Source organism: Cygnus atratus, chromosome 6 (genome assembly GCF_013377495.2).
Source record: "Cygnus atratus isolate AKBS03 ecotype Queensland, Australia chromosome 6, CAtr_DNAZoo_HiC_assembly, whole genome shotgun sequence".
Lineage (NCBI taxonomy): Eukaryota > Metazoa > Chordata > Aves > Anseriformes > Anatidae > Cygnus > Cygnus atratus.
In genome coordinates, this window is record NC_066367.1 from 13,343,044 (window position 1) to 13,357,260 (window position 14,217).

At 38.4% G+C, this 14,217-nt stretch overlaps 1 protein-coding gene across 8 annotated transcripts in view; it reads right to left on the reverse strand.

The window, feature by feature from the left end:
* ZDBF2 (zinc finger DBF-type containing 2) overlaps positions 1–14,175 on the reverse strand; it is a 36,965-nt gene extending 22,790 nt beyond the window's left edge. For 4 of the 8 annotated variants that reach the window (XM_035536980.1, XM_050711550.1, XM_035536976.2 and 1 more), the window contains exons 1-7: positions 14,082–14,175; positions 10,600–10,711; positions 9,948–9,999; positions 9,392–9,443; positions 8,778–8,883; positions 7,838–7,965; positions 3–2,716 (exon numbers count right to left, since the gene is read on the reverse strand). In XM_035536980.1, the coding sequence (XP_035392873.1) occupies positions 3–2,716; positions 7,838–7,965; positions 8,778–8,883; positions 9,392–9,443; positions 9,948–9,999 (3,052 nt within the window). In that variant the 5' untranslated portion in view covers positions 10,600–10,711; positions 14,082–14,175. Of the gene's footprint in view, positions 1–2; positions 2,717–7,837; positions 7,966–8,777; positions 8,884–9,391; positions 9,444–9,947; positions 10,000–10,599; positions 10,712–13,637; positions 13,762–14,081 lie in introns of those variants that run through there. The other 4 variants (XR_004777208.2, XM_035536982.1, XM_050711551.1 and 1 more) reach the window with 3 other exon arrangements.
* Between the last annotated feature and the right edge of the window lie 42 nt (positions 14,176–14,217).

Consider the following 14,217-nt stretch of genomic DNA (forward strand, 5'->3'; position numbering starts at 1 on the left):
ACTTCCCAGCTTCTGACTTTGGAAGAAGCTCTCTGGCTTTTTAGGAAAAGATCCTGGCGTGACTTTCTGCCCCTTTTCAGGAATCCCTGTGACGACTGTTGTGTTCAGAAAAGTCCTTTTTGGTTTCCTCCTCACCTTTAATTTTTTAGCATCAGGCTTTTCTTTGTTAAGGTGCTTTCCCACTGTAGTTTTCCTTGTCTGGTGCCTGTGTATGGAAAAAGCAGAAGATTTCTGTGCACAAGGAGAAAGTTTCCTTCTCATTCCCTCTTTTTGCTGTTTTATAGTTCTGGAAGTTTGTTTGCCTGTGTTCACTCTGTTTCCTCTTCTCCCAACAGTGCATCTGACAGACATAGCTCCTGCAGCCTTTTTGGAAAAAAGTGGTTCTATGCTAGTGCCTTCTTTTCTCTTCCACATTGCTTTTGGATTCTCCCTCTCTAATCGCTCACTCCTGATGGAGGTCAGAGGAGTTTTGGTAACTCTGCTGTTCAAAGGAGTTAATCTACTGTCTCCTTCTACCACAGACTGGTGTTTCGAAGAGTTCTCAGACTGACCAGATACAAGACAATCTGTTCTTTCCACAGAAATCATGGAAGATCCATCTGCTTTTTGACTTGATGCTGTATCGTTCCCTTTACCTGGGTCTGGCAGAAGAGTTGCTGAAGATGAGCTATAGAGGTCTGACCAATTCAAGGACTTTGATGGTATGCCTTCTCTCTGTGCATCAGCTAGTTTCCTCATGTTTGCATCAAAGCTGAGACTTCTGAAAAGCTGTCTAACATGGGAGGGCTTTTTGACCTTTTCTCCAACAGAACTCTTGGGAGGCATTTTCAGAATTCTATTTGTCAGTGGGTCATAATACTTCAAAGAACACTGTTTGTATTTATACCTTATAGAGTCCTTGCTATCTGTGGAGTTACGATTTTTCCTCATTTGGGGAATGTCTACAGGTTTACCTTTACACTGTTTAATCTCTGGACATGAAAGTACATACACCGTTGTCTTGGGTTGCACAGGGCTCATAATCTTGCTATAGGACTCGGGAAGTTTAAGGGCACATAGTCTAGTTTTCATGTTTGGAGTCTTTTCACCTTCTGGCCACGTGATGCTTTCTTTCTGATCAGCTTGATCAGACTCCCTTCTAGCCATTTTTCTTTTTGTTACAGGGTAATTCAATAGACTCGTTTGTGTGCCATGGCTAACTTTAACCACCTGGCATCTTGAAGCTAGGCGCCATGTCCTTTTCCTAGGCATTTTAAGAATTTGTTGGTTGCATAGCATACCTGAAGCTACAGATTGGTTATCAAAATCAGAGCCACCACTTAAAGCATCATTAAATTCTGGCAGTGCTTTAACTGATGCACTTTCTGTTCTGTTACCCTCAGCAGTATCATTCTTTTTCTCATCTTTCCGCTTTTTTTTCTTCATTCTCCTCCCCGTAAAGTTGGCTGAGGATTCGCTGTCAAAGTAGCAGCGAAAACGACCTTCCCTGAAATCACGCACAAGTTCTTCAATTTTTATATCATCTTCATACATTATTTGAGACCAAGTCTTTCCCACAAAAGAAGGAGGCACATGAGGCAGAGCTGGAAGAACTGGTTCTTCAGTATGAGCTACTACATCCCGTTTCACTGTTTCTATTTGCTGCAATGACTCACTTTTTAAAACAGAAGAGAGCTGTGTTCCATAGTCTTTATCTTGCAAACTTATTTGGACCTCTTTTAGCAACTCTATGTCTTTTACAGCTGCCTTGGGTAAGTCTGTTCCTGATTGAATAGGTGCATCACAGTCAAAACTCATTTCAGAACCCTCTAAATGAGTACGATCCAGAAGCGATGAAACAGTTAAACAGAGATTGTTCTCCTCTTTGAAATGAAGTTCTTCATATGTGGTTCCATGGCAGTACTTCAGAATAACATTTTCAATAGTTTCATCCACTGAACTTTCATCACCCCTGTTTGTCTTCACATTTTTGCATCTTGCTAGTTGTGGGGAAGTCCCAAGATCTAGGGAGCTGTTAATACCCACAGTATCCCTGAGATGGAAATCAGACACCAAAGTTTCGTCCTGAGTTTGTAAACTATCTTGTTTTAAAAGAGATTGACCTGAGGTAATACGTAAAGAATCCCTGTGCCTAGACACAGGATTCTGTTGTGAAACTGAAGGGTATTTGGGGTGAGCCAGTGCCACAGCAGGATTCAAGCATGGTTTCAATAACACATCCCTATTGCCTATCTCAGTTTCTGTTTCATCACATCCACTATGTGGAATCTCATTTGATGATGACAAATTCTTAACATTTTTTTCTATTTTAGGATTAACAGAAGAATTATGTGTTAAAGGATTGACAGACAAGTGCTGAGGTATGGAGCTCACAGCCGTAAACTGGTCTTCATGGCTATGATTTGCAGTTTGAGCATCTTTCAGGACATTCCATTTCTCATTGCTACAAATGTCAGTAGACTGCTGGGATATTCCTATAACACGTTCCTCCTCAGTTTTTAATTTCTGAGTAAGTGTTTGTGTTACAGAAGTTTCCTTTGGGCCCTCATGAGACAGGCATGGAGCAGAAGAGCACATGTCATCAGTGGACTCCTGGTCTTTGCTAGAAATCTCCTGTGTGCCTCTATTCTCCTTTTTCTCGGTCTCTTCTGAAGACAGGCAAGCAATCCTAGCAGATGCTGGAGTGATTCGGAGTGGCATGTCATCATAGGTTGGCCTAAAAGGGATTAAAAAAAGCCAACTATATAAACACTGTAAATATGCTTAAGATTTTTTTTTAACAATAGCTTTTAAAAAGTAATTACCTAGAGTGCATCACACTTAATGAACAAACACAGGATTCCAGCTCTACTACTTTAACAGAGAAATTCCATTAGAAAGTGGAACCAGAAACGTTCCACAAAGCAAAAGACAACAACCTGGACATTGGTTGGTTACCCTCTCCATGCAACTATCCATTAAGAATTGCCAAGCTTACATTACAATAATTTTATAAATAAAATAAAGCAAGAAAACTAAAGAGTTTTTGTTTGTTCAAAGCTGTGAGCTTAGAAAGATGGTCTTTCCTTGGTAAAACTATAATTAATTAATTAATGAGCTTTTGTAAAGAAACGGAACGTTATAATAAGGCACAGCACTAAAAATACTATTGAGTATGAATGCCCCTTTCCCTGCAAAACATGTCTGCCTGATAGGAACTCCGTACACATTCCCACCAAGGATTTCCATGCTTATTGCTTCTCACAGACATACCACAGCTCTAACTCACTTCTATAAGAAGCCAAGTTATGATTGTTCAGGCTCACTGTGACAACAGCACACTTTTATATATCCTAGGACTGGCCACTCTGTTTTTAGGACTGCCTCAAATAAAATTTCTTGCAGAATTAACAGAACAGACAGATATGGACAATTTCTCTTATATACCACAGGAACCCCCAAGGTTACACATATTGGAACAGCTGAAAATCAATTAAAATAAGAAAATAGTTTTGAAATGTAGCAAATACAGCTGAAGGGAGAATATGATGCTTCCCCTGAAAGTTTTGACCAGACCTTGTAAGAGCCAAAAAAGATGCTTGCTTTAATACATGCCATGCACCTTTTGTGGTGCATTCGTCTGCTAAGGAAGTACCGTGAATAAATTCTACTGTATAGTAATTTCCTTGATTATAAGCATTCAGTAGTCAACATGTAGAAGTCCTTGAAAGACTCAGACACTAATATGTCTGAGTTTACTGAAGTCATTAATTAAGCCAGCTGATACCAAGTAAGCCTATAGCAAGTATTTCCAACTAGCTACTTCATACTGAAAAACAATCACAGAATTTTTCTGAATATAGCTATGTCTCAGTCTTTTATTGTGAGAAATAGAAGAAAAAGAATTCTCACATTAGAACTACTGTTTTATGTTGAAAATTAAAAAATAACAGGTTTGGCTACTTTTTCAAAAAATATTTTTATTTGAAAGTAAAGGTGACTTGGCCTCTATAGAGGCCAAGACTTAGCGCAAAGAAACATACTTCATAGGATTATCACCAAAACAGAAACAAAAAGTAAAGCAAAACAAATAGAAAAAAAATGCACCAATAATTCATACTTGAAACCACATACTTCAAGCCTCAGGATAGGGCTCATTTATGACCCAACATGAGATTTTGTTGGATCTTTCATGGTCTCTCTCCCACTCCCCCCCCAAGCCAGAAGTAATTACAAATACTTTTTTCCAGCCAATTACTCATTTAATCACTGTTTAATCTCCTATCACATTTTCCTTGCTTGCTTATAAGTCTCATGCAAGAACATGCCAGAATCTGGGGTTTTGATAGATGGCATGATAGATGCAACAGGACAGATGGTGCCGAAATGGATGATTCTCTTCTATTCACAAGGTCTGTTACCTTGTTGAAGATGACCTGATGTGATTTTTCTTGACTAAATCAGCAGTAACCATTACTCATCAATTCACTGTCTTCTGGACGTTTATGAAGAGCTCATTTATTCAACTGCCAGGGAAATACCATAATCTAAGCAAAGAAGTCTCCAAGTAGGTCCTCTGTGCCCTTACTTAAAACTGACAATCTCTGCGTTTTTTTGTTTTTTTTTTTTTTTTCCCCTCCCCAGTCCTTCTGAAACATCCCACACAGTCTCTGTGGCCTCTCGAAAATAATTACTAACAGCTCCGAGACTCCTTCACAGAATGCTGAAATCTCTATTAATTAACTCATGTGAGGAGAACTACAGAGTCACTAATAGCCATAAACAAAACAACATTTTAATGCAAAACAGTATTGAAATTGAAGTTATTAGAAGACCAAGACCTATGGTATCTCACAGAGCAGGGACTGAAGCAAAATCCATCAAACATAAAAAGCCTTCCAAGGAAACACAACAGCATTCACATGAACGTCTTATTGATCAAAGTCTCCTCCTATCATTTCAACTCACAACAACAACAAAAAAAAAAACCACACTGGCTATATAAAAAAGTGATAAAGCACTGTATGCTATTTATAACGAGGTAATTTGAAGAGTATTATACTTTGGCAACTGGCATATTATTCTTCATTCAGTTGAGTGATGTACATATCAACTATTGGCTGTCAATATTTGTTTTGAACTAATAGTGCAAATTGCATTAACACACCCAAAGAAAAGAAGTTTGTTATTACAGACTCACTACCTACAGCTCCATGGATAAAGTTCATTTCAGATTTTTCTCAAGTCCAAACACTAGATGCATTAGGCAGTGATAAAGGAGTGGAAAAAGAAGATGGACTGTTTAGATATGCAAAAGTCTCTCATTAATATCCTTTAGAGTCTATTAAAAACCTAAAAAACTATTGGTGGAGGAAAAAAAGCAATCAAAAAACAGAAACTGATTGCTAGTATCAAATAGGTTAAACAATCTTCACCATGACAAAAAGATCAGAAGCAGAATACCCTCTGGTTCAGGCTAAGTTTTATGACTCACTTGCCCTTTCAAAATTTTTGTAAAGTATTAAAATCTGCGGATGACAAAGAAACGCTGTAAGAATCCTGTGAACAAATAAAGGAATGCAATGGAGAGGCTTAGTTCAATTTTGATAAACAACAATGGATACAACTTAAAACACACTTTGCATGAGCCTAACAAGCCACAACAATCTACCAACAGCAGTACACAACTCCTCCCTGCTCAAGACGCAGTGTTACTTTAAAAGGAATGAATACAAATTATGACACAATCTGTAATATTCCTTCTGTAACTCCAAATACATGACTATACGCCACTGGCTGAGGAAACGTTATATAGAATACAGTGGAATTCTGGTTTAAAAAATTAAAAAGGTGGGGATAGAATTCATAGGAGTACAGATAAGTTATTAGGACTGACTAAGCACAAGAAGAAACTTCTTGGAGGCATTAAAAAAGAGGATTATTATCATTTGAATGCAATGTAATGAAATACATCAGATGACCAAATTATGCCCATCAGCTGAACTGCTGTGCCCTACTGGTGCAGGCACCTAAGCTCTGAGGTAAAAAAAATCTTTGTCTTAACTTCAAAATTTTATAGATCAGAATTAAATCTAAAGGACAAGACAAAACCAGTACAAATAATCTTTTAACTTTCTCAGAGTTCTTCCATCTTTGTGTGAAACACTCAGCATCTGGATGCTACTAGAAGACTGTATATAGCACTAAGTGGATTTTGATATGGATAAACTAGGAAGTTCTCAGGATCCTTGCTCACTTAGCATACCATGTGATTTTCAGAAATTATTTACAAGCAAATGTTTCTGGGGGGTGAAATAAAACTTCAGTTCTGAAGTTAGGTACTTTTGGCAGTTTTACAACAAAATACACCAAAAATCAAAGAGATTTACTCTCTTAAATGCTCAATATTTCAATATTATTTCTTTACTGAAAAAACAATTATATCAAGAGTTTGGAGGAAAGGATGGTTTGTCCTCTCCCCCCAACCCCCTCCCCCCCCCGTTTTTGTTTTTTTTTTTTTTCCTTTTTTTGACCATGAGGAAAGGCAGAACACCAATATCCTCTGAAATTCAGCAAAAGGCAAAGCTCAGATGAATTTTTTTCCTTCTGCCACACCACTACTAGTGATACTGGTTGGTTCTGCAAAATAAATCAAGGCTCACAAATATTTGTATAATCATTTTAAATGATAGTCTTAAGATCCCTTGTGTGAATTCAGCTTCTGCATGATTTGTATAAGCATTTACTTTGTTAAACTATGCATCAATCCAAGAGATTTTATGTAAGAAAGAAGAGAATCCTATTCTTACCCCAGATGCTACTTTAAAAAATGACTTTCTGACTCAGTCTTTTTCAGAGCAGAATCACAACAAGTCTATTCACGCTCTCTTCCATCTTTGGTTTTCTTCCTCCAAACTCTGTATAGATTTGGAATTATTCCTCCCCCACTTGCCATCCTACTTTATCTAGGCCTTGTACATTATTTTGCTTATTCTATTCATTCTACCAACTTAGAGGAAAACGGATAGCTTGTTTTTACTAATTAGCAGATTTTATTCACCAAATGAAATAAGCTTGTATTAGCAACACCTCAAGAGATATCTACCTTTTTAATTTGGGTGTTGCCTTAAAGTATATCCTGTATTTTCCTCTATGAGAGATATAGAAAAAGTAGCGAAAAAAAAGTTATTTATCAAAATACAATGTACTGGGTTCAGATTGGGATTTTTGACTGCCTTGCAAAACATAACAAGGAATGAGACTTCACAGATCTCCTTTCAGCTGGCCTTTGTACAGAAAAAAGTTTATATGCCCTCTTATCACTCTTAAATGTGCACGTGATAAATAAAGAGAACACTTTTCAAAATCTGAGCAATGATGAACTGGCCAATTAACTTAATTCATGCAAGTAGTAACTCTAAAGATAACAAACTCCAAGAATAATGAATAAATAACCATACATATTCACCTGACAAGCACCACATTCAGCAAGCCAAAATTATGAACTAGATACATACCATAAAATATACTGTGAAATATATATATTAAGCCCACAGTGTATATATTCTAGCTGACCCGTATATTCCTTCTTTTTATTAGGTCTTCATATTTAATTGCTGTCAATGGTGTTATATCAAATCCTTAAGCAGTGAAATCAAGTTTGAAAGTGCAGAGACAACACAAAAGGAATACACTTGGACAACGATTACATAAATACACTCTTTTCCAAATTGCCTTCAATATGAACATTTCACTTCAAATGGGCAAAATTTACTGTTCAGAAATGGAACAGAAATAAGAATTCACAATACATGCATTCTACTAGGATATATTTAAAAACAAATGAACTGTATTATACCTGTTGTCATGGTATCGGTGGGGATGATGCTGCAAAACATCTTGCAGGAAACGCTCCATCAAGCTACTGGTACCCATACGATTCCTGCAGTAAGTGGTAAAATGTCTGTGCTGAGAGCTGAAAATATGCTGATGGAAAGACAAAACATATTGCTAGTTTAATATCACTGTTGACACACAGACCTGTTCAGAAAAGTTACTTCCCAGGTTAAACATTTCTCCTTACAATGAAAATGTTTAAGTAGAAAGGAAAATCTTCAGTCTTTTCTACTATAAAAATCTCATTGCATCAAGGCCATAAGAATGCTTAGGGAGTCACAAATAATATACTAAAATGTGTTAAAACCCCTTCTGAAATGGAACGTAAATCAGCAGATCTGAGAGATGCTCACAAATGTCTTGTGACTGGTACAAATACTCTAAACATATCTATAAACAATACTAAAGATATTTTTGAACTTCATATGAGCAAACATCCCAAAATTCATTCAAACTGTGGAGACTTTTCACAGCATAGAAGATTAAATAGGGTTCCACTCTCTAGTTAGAAAAGTCTAAAAGACAAGAGACCAACAGAGTTAAAAATAGAGAAGTAGTTGATCAAATGTCTTCGGCTTTCATATCTAACATATTAACCCTAATATTTGACACAGTCTATACAAATCTTAAAGTTAAAAACCACTGAAATAAACCTAATGAGTGTAATGCACAGCAGGGTGACACTTCAGAAAAGCAAACTGCAGTAAGCATGCTGTTCCACCAGCTTCTTTTAACAGGTAAAAAATGATTCCTCTTCTCTGTGCACACTCAGTACAATTCACAAATTGGTAATTTTCCATTCAGTGTTGGTTGTTCAGTGTAGAGAATGACATTTTGGAAGCTGATAAAGCCTATTTGTACTTCTTGCTATCTACTGCTGTGTTATGCCGTAGGCTTCTTACCTGTTCCAGATTACTGTAGTGTACATGGCAGCAGTTGCAGTATCCTTGCCTGTTTTGCATGGTGGATACTCCAGGCCGAGGATGTTCTTGCCCTCTCGTATGCAAACTGAAAGAAGCAGGTAACATTACCAAGACATTTCAGTACAAAAACCAACATTGGTTTGTTACTTCAAGTTCTTAACATAGAAATTCTGAATATCTATCTTACTACAGAGGTGCAACAAACTTGCAAGATAAACATTTCTGTTTCAGAATTATAATGCCAAGTAGGAATACGTATTTTAAGCTATTCCCAAGCAAATTTAACTAAAGAAAACTTTTTCTTAAATGCAGAACAAAGGATAACAGGTTGAAGGCGCAGCTAACACAAATTCTAATTTGAGTTGACTGTAGTCTGAAGAGAACTGTCTCTCCAGAAAAAGTCGCAGTGTCCCTCACCCCTAGTTTTAAGAAGTGTGGATACAAGACAAAAGACCTCTACGATATATTTGATCTCTATCACATCATTGTCATCCATTACACAAGATGACAGTTAAGACTGAAAAACGGATTATTCCTGTTTTACTTTTTGCAAGCAGTAAACTGGATGCCAGTTAGATTATCACCTAACTCACCTGCTATTGCCGTCCTGTTGTAGCGAACCTTCAACACCATGTCTTTCTATTCCTATAGTAAAAAAAAAAAAAAAAAAAACACAGAAAAGCAAAGAGGAGGAAGTCAGTTAACTCCCTTAAATTGTACTTGTCAAAACTATTACTTTAAAGGAAGTTAAAAAGTTTAGAAATTCAAAAAAACATTTAGAGAGACCCTTTCATCCTCAAGGATGCTCTGTGAGGTTCATAAAATAAACTTTACGCTTTCATGGCTGAGGTGAGTGGGTATTTTTCTGATTTGTCTGGGATCAAGTTTCAGCAATGTGTACTGATACACTCATACATCCATGATCACTGAGACAAAATGCACAATGTCTTAAACAGGTTATTGAAAGACAAGAAAATTATGTCTGCATGGAAACCTGTGGATAATTCAGAAACCACTTTTTCCATCTAAGCTCCATATTGAAATTTAGAAAACTGAATTATACAACTGAATTTAAAGTAAACCAATGCATCTACTACTATTATGTTAATAAAAAACTGCAACAAAAAATATGTACTTTAATCTCCTCACCTTGTGCTGAAGAAGCAGAAGCTTCATCAGATCGTTTGATTCTGTCAAACATCTGTAAATCAAAAATGAAACTGAGAATAAAAAACAAAAAACCCACACCCATCCTCAAGTTCATCCTTCAGTCCAAGCTCCAAGCTGTTTAAATGCACTATATTGTTTCAACTATAGACCTTGACTTAATTTAATCTACACTGTAAAAAACAATTTCTGCTTTACTAGGTTACCCAAACACTATATTTAAGTATTCATGCTAGTTTTGACAGGAGAATGGGACAATTTATGATCTAATTAATTAAATCAAATACTATATTTATGAATACAGCTTAGACTGTGTTAGGTTATTAAGCAGTAACCTTATTAAATTCATTTAATTGCTTAATTTCTTGTCTTTAAATTAAAGATGGAAGAGGTATGCTAATAAAAACCATACAAGATCTACACCAAACAAAATAATCATCAAGGCTGGAAAAGTAATCCTTATTGTTCAGAATACCTGCAAACCAACATTGAACCCCACAATTTTTAAGTAAAACCTGACTGCAGCAACATACTCTAGGGTTCCCAAACACAAAAAGCTTCCAAGATTCACACAGTCCTTTCACGTTACAGAATAAAATAAAAAAATAAAAGAAGTCAACTTTCTTGTACAAACCTTAGTGTCATCAACCTTCTTCTTCTTCCAAAGATGATTCCAGGCTAGCACCCAGTAAATGCCAAACGGGAGGCCATTTGCAGTGCAGGACACTTATCTCTTCTCATCCCATCTGTCAACAATTAAGTTAAAGAGACTTTTAAAATAGAACTAATAATGTATGTTTTCCATGCCCTCGGGCATGTAAATTTTTCTGTACCACTTTACAAACAGTAAAATTAATGAACCTCTTTCTGAAGTCTGCAGTACATCTTTCTTTTTTTATTATGGAAGTAGTTCTGACAGCATTTCCTCCCTAAATGTTAACTGTTCCTTCTGGAATAACTTTGTTCCTTCTTTTCTCCTCATAGTCCCTACATATTAAATTTTGTTGATGCTATTGTTCATGAAGTTAAGTACGTTTCCACAGTAACAGAAAATAAATTCATCAATATTAACCAAATTGAAATGAACATATTTTGAGCATCATTCATGAACCTACTCAGAAAAACGTTTTCTTTTGTTTAGGTTATGTAAATCCACTAGATATTGCAGCAAAACACTAAATTGAACTCTTACGGTACCCTGGATATTCAAAGCATTTTATGAATTAATCAGTACATACTCAGTGAAGTATCATAATTTCCATATTACAGACAGGGAAAGGCCACAATAATTTCCACAACCCCTGTTACTAGCATCACAGTGAAAGTACCACATCCTGTCTTAAAACTCAGGACTTAGTAATTCCTAGACCCGCCCTTGGCTTACCATTTATGTGATTGTGAAATGACAAACCTAGAGCTTCAAGTCAGTGACTTTTGCCTTTTACGACTATGTTTTTGTTGTCGTTAATTGTTTGGTTCTTTCCTCACTACACACTGTACATTATAAAATAGTAGGGCTGCTAGAGCAGTTATGGTTAGAAAGGAATACCTTAAAATGTCGATTCCAAGAACCCCCCCATACTATTCCTGTAGTATAGTGTACTAGTTCATGTAATAAAAAAAATAATTGTTCTTAGAAACCTTGCTCTGACTGTATTATTGCCACCACCAAGTTTGCATATAAGGAACATTTATACCACCAACATTAGGATCCTTAATGAAGAGCAACAACAAGCCTATGTTCTTGCATGTGGTCAGGAAATTGTCTCTTCCAAATCAGAGTTCAGAGCAGGAGTCAAATTCAGCTGTATGTACAACTGTTATTGTGCTTTTGATCTTTGATCTCAATTTGTATGTGTTTTTTCTGGTTTTGTTTGTTTTTAATAAAAGGTGTTTACTCCAGCACAGGGTGGACATACATTACATAGCCACAAGAAGATCGAACACTTTAGCATTGCCATTTTATACCTGAAAGTAATAAACTGAAAACAGCATCAAGGGTTTCAGTAAAGTTGATGCATATCACTGTCAGACAGCAAGAACATGTAGTGCCCACAGCTCCAGGAACAATATGGAAATCATGAGATGGGCCAATACTTGGAAGCAAACAATATCCAAGAGTTCAGGAGAATATAAAAAATCCCTTGTGGCCATGAAAATCTGACCCACGAGAAACTACTTACTGATAATCAATCTGATCCTGCAAGTGGGCAAAACAAGCTCATCTGTCAACCAAGAAAAAGGCTTTCTTGATATATCAACAAGTCTAAGTCACCCTGTTCAGTGCCCTATACGCAGCTGGGACCCAGAAGGATGTGAAGAAAAAGCCCACAACACTATCTTTCATGAATAATGCATTATGGAAAATAACTTGTTCCTTGTGTTTGTAAATAAATCAACTTACTGCAAATCTAAGGTCTTACTATCCATATATTCTTAAGCTATAGTTGCAACTATGTAATGAAGTAAGAGTGCAGTGGCCACAGAGGAGGCCAGACCATTCACTCCAATGGATGAGAAACAGGAAAGTGCTCGCTCGTTCCAGAGTCAGCAGAGGGCACCGCAAACATTTATCTGCTGCCCCAAAACTGGATTACGACACCTCAACATAAAAATACCTAGTTTCATCTCAGAAAATGCCAGAAAGCAGCAACTACAGTATGCTGGAGGATAACTACTACAGTGGTTCATTACTTTCTTATTCCAAGGAATAATTTACGTGGTTTTGGTGCTCTACTGAGAGATTACTTATCTGCAAGCACAACTCTGTAAGCAACAACCTCCAAGTCGAGTCATGCCGACGCACATTTAAACTGAGTTACAAGTGCAGTAACTTCAAACTGTGCAGGACTATTGAAATAGCTGAGTTACTCCAGTCCACATCTCCTTGGCAACTTTCTGCAGTTCAAGGAGATTTGATGGACCAGATTTTCTCACTGTGGAGGGGGTCATGCTAGGGAAAACTTGTAAAAGCCTATGCTACCACTAAGTAACAGAGAGGTGAACATCTGAGGAAAGCCTTTCAGACATACTTTCCTGCAAAGCTGATGGGAGACAAAAAACAACTCTCCTTGTCTCAGTGTTTTATGAGAACCCTGATGAGCAGAACAAGCTGCAAATCTGAACTGAAGCGACATAGATCCTACGTGGCATCCGAGATCAAGCTCAAATCACGGTCTAGTAATGTAAAGGAAGTATTCTATGTCGATGCCTTATTTATACTAATAAAATCTGGCAAGCCTGACTGCAATCCTTACTTTATCAAAGCAGACGCTACATCTATAAATGCAGAAAGGATTTTTCAGATTTGCAGGCTTTGCTAAGAGTATTCCAACTGTAAATATCTTAAACTTATGGATTACAAAAATAAATTAGATCTGCATAAGCTTTCATTTAAGCATTTTACCAGTGGAAAAAAAAATGTAAACTGTGAACATAAGCACAGGCTCCACACAGAAACATTTGATTTCATAGATCCCTAGACAGAAGTTTGGTTTATCTCTCTTGTATCTGAATACCAATGCTGGTTTTGGGTTATCAAATGACTTGTGTACAGCAGCCAGAGCACAAAAAGCTTCAAACAAGCGTGTTGAATGAGAAATCCATAACGAAGCCAACAAAAGGCATGAAACGTCCACAAAGAAAAATCAGTAGTGCATTTTGATAGCGTACACAAGCGTCGAAGGCCTCAGAGCAAGTCTAGTGCCACCCTCGTCCTGCAACAAGTTATAAAGGAACAGAGAGGCCGACCAGCACTGCTCCTCCCCAGCACCTCCGTTACCCGGGGTCACTGACGGAGCACGGGGGAAGCGCCCCGCCAGCCGCAGCTCCCCGCCTGGCAGTGGCAGCGCGCCCCGGGAGGCGGCCGCTCCCTGCGGAGCTGCCTCAGGCTCCGCGCCCCGTCCCCACCCGGTCCCGGCGGGCAGCGCCGGGGCCGGCAGCGAGCCGAGGCGGGCTGGGCCCCGCCGCCTTCGGAGCGCTCCGCCCGCCCCTCGCGGGGGGCTGAGGGGACGCCGCCGCCGCCGCCACCACGCCCGTTAACGCCCGCCCGGGCTGGCCCCAACGGCCCCTCCCCTGCCCGCCCGCCGCCCGGCTCGCTCCCCGGCACCGCCTCACCTCCGTCCCTTCCCCGCAAGCTCTTCCGTGCCGCGCCGGGGTCAGGGGCCGCCATCCCCCGCTTCCTGCTCCGGGGCGGCGCGGGGCGGCGGGCGGTGCCTGCCCCTGAGCGCCTTCCCCTCAGCGCTTCGCTCCG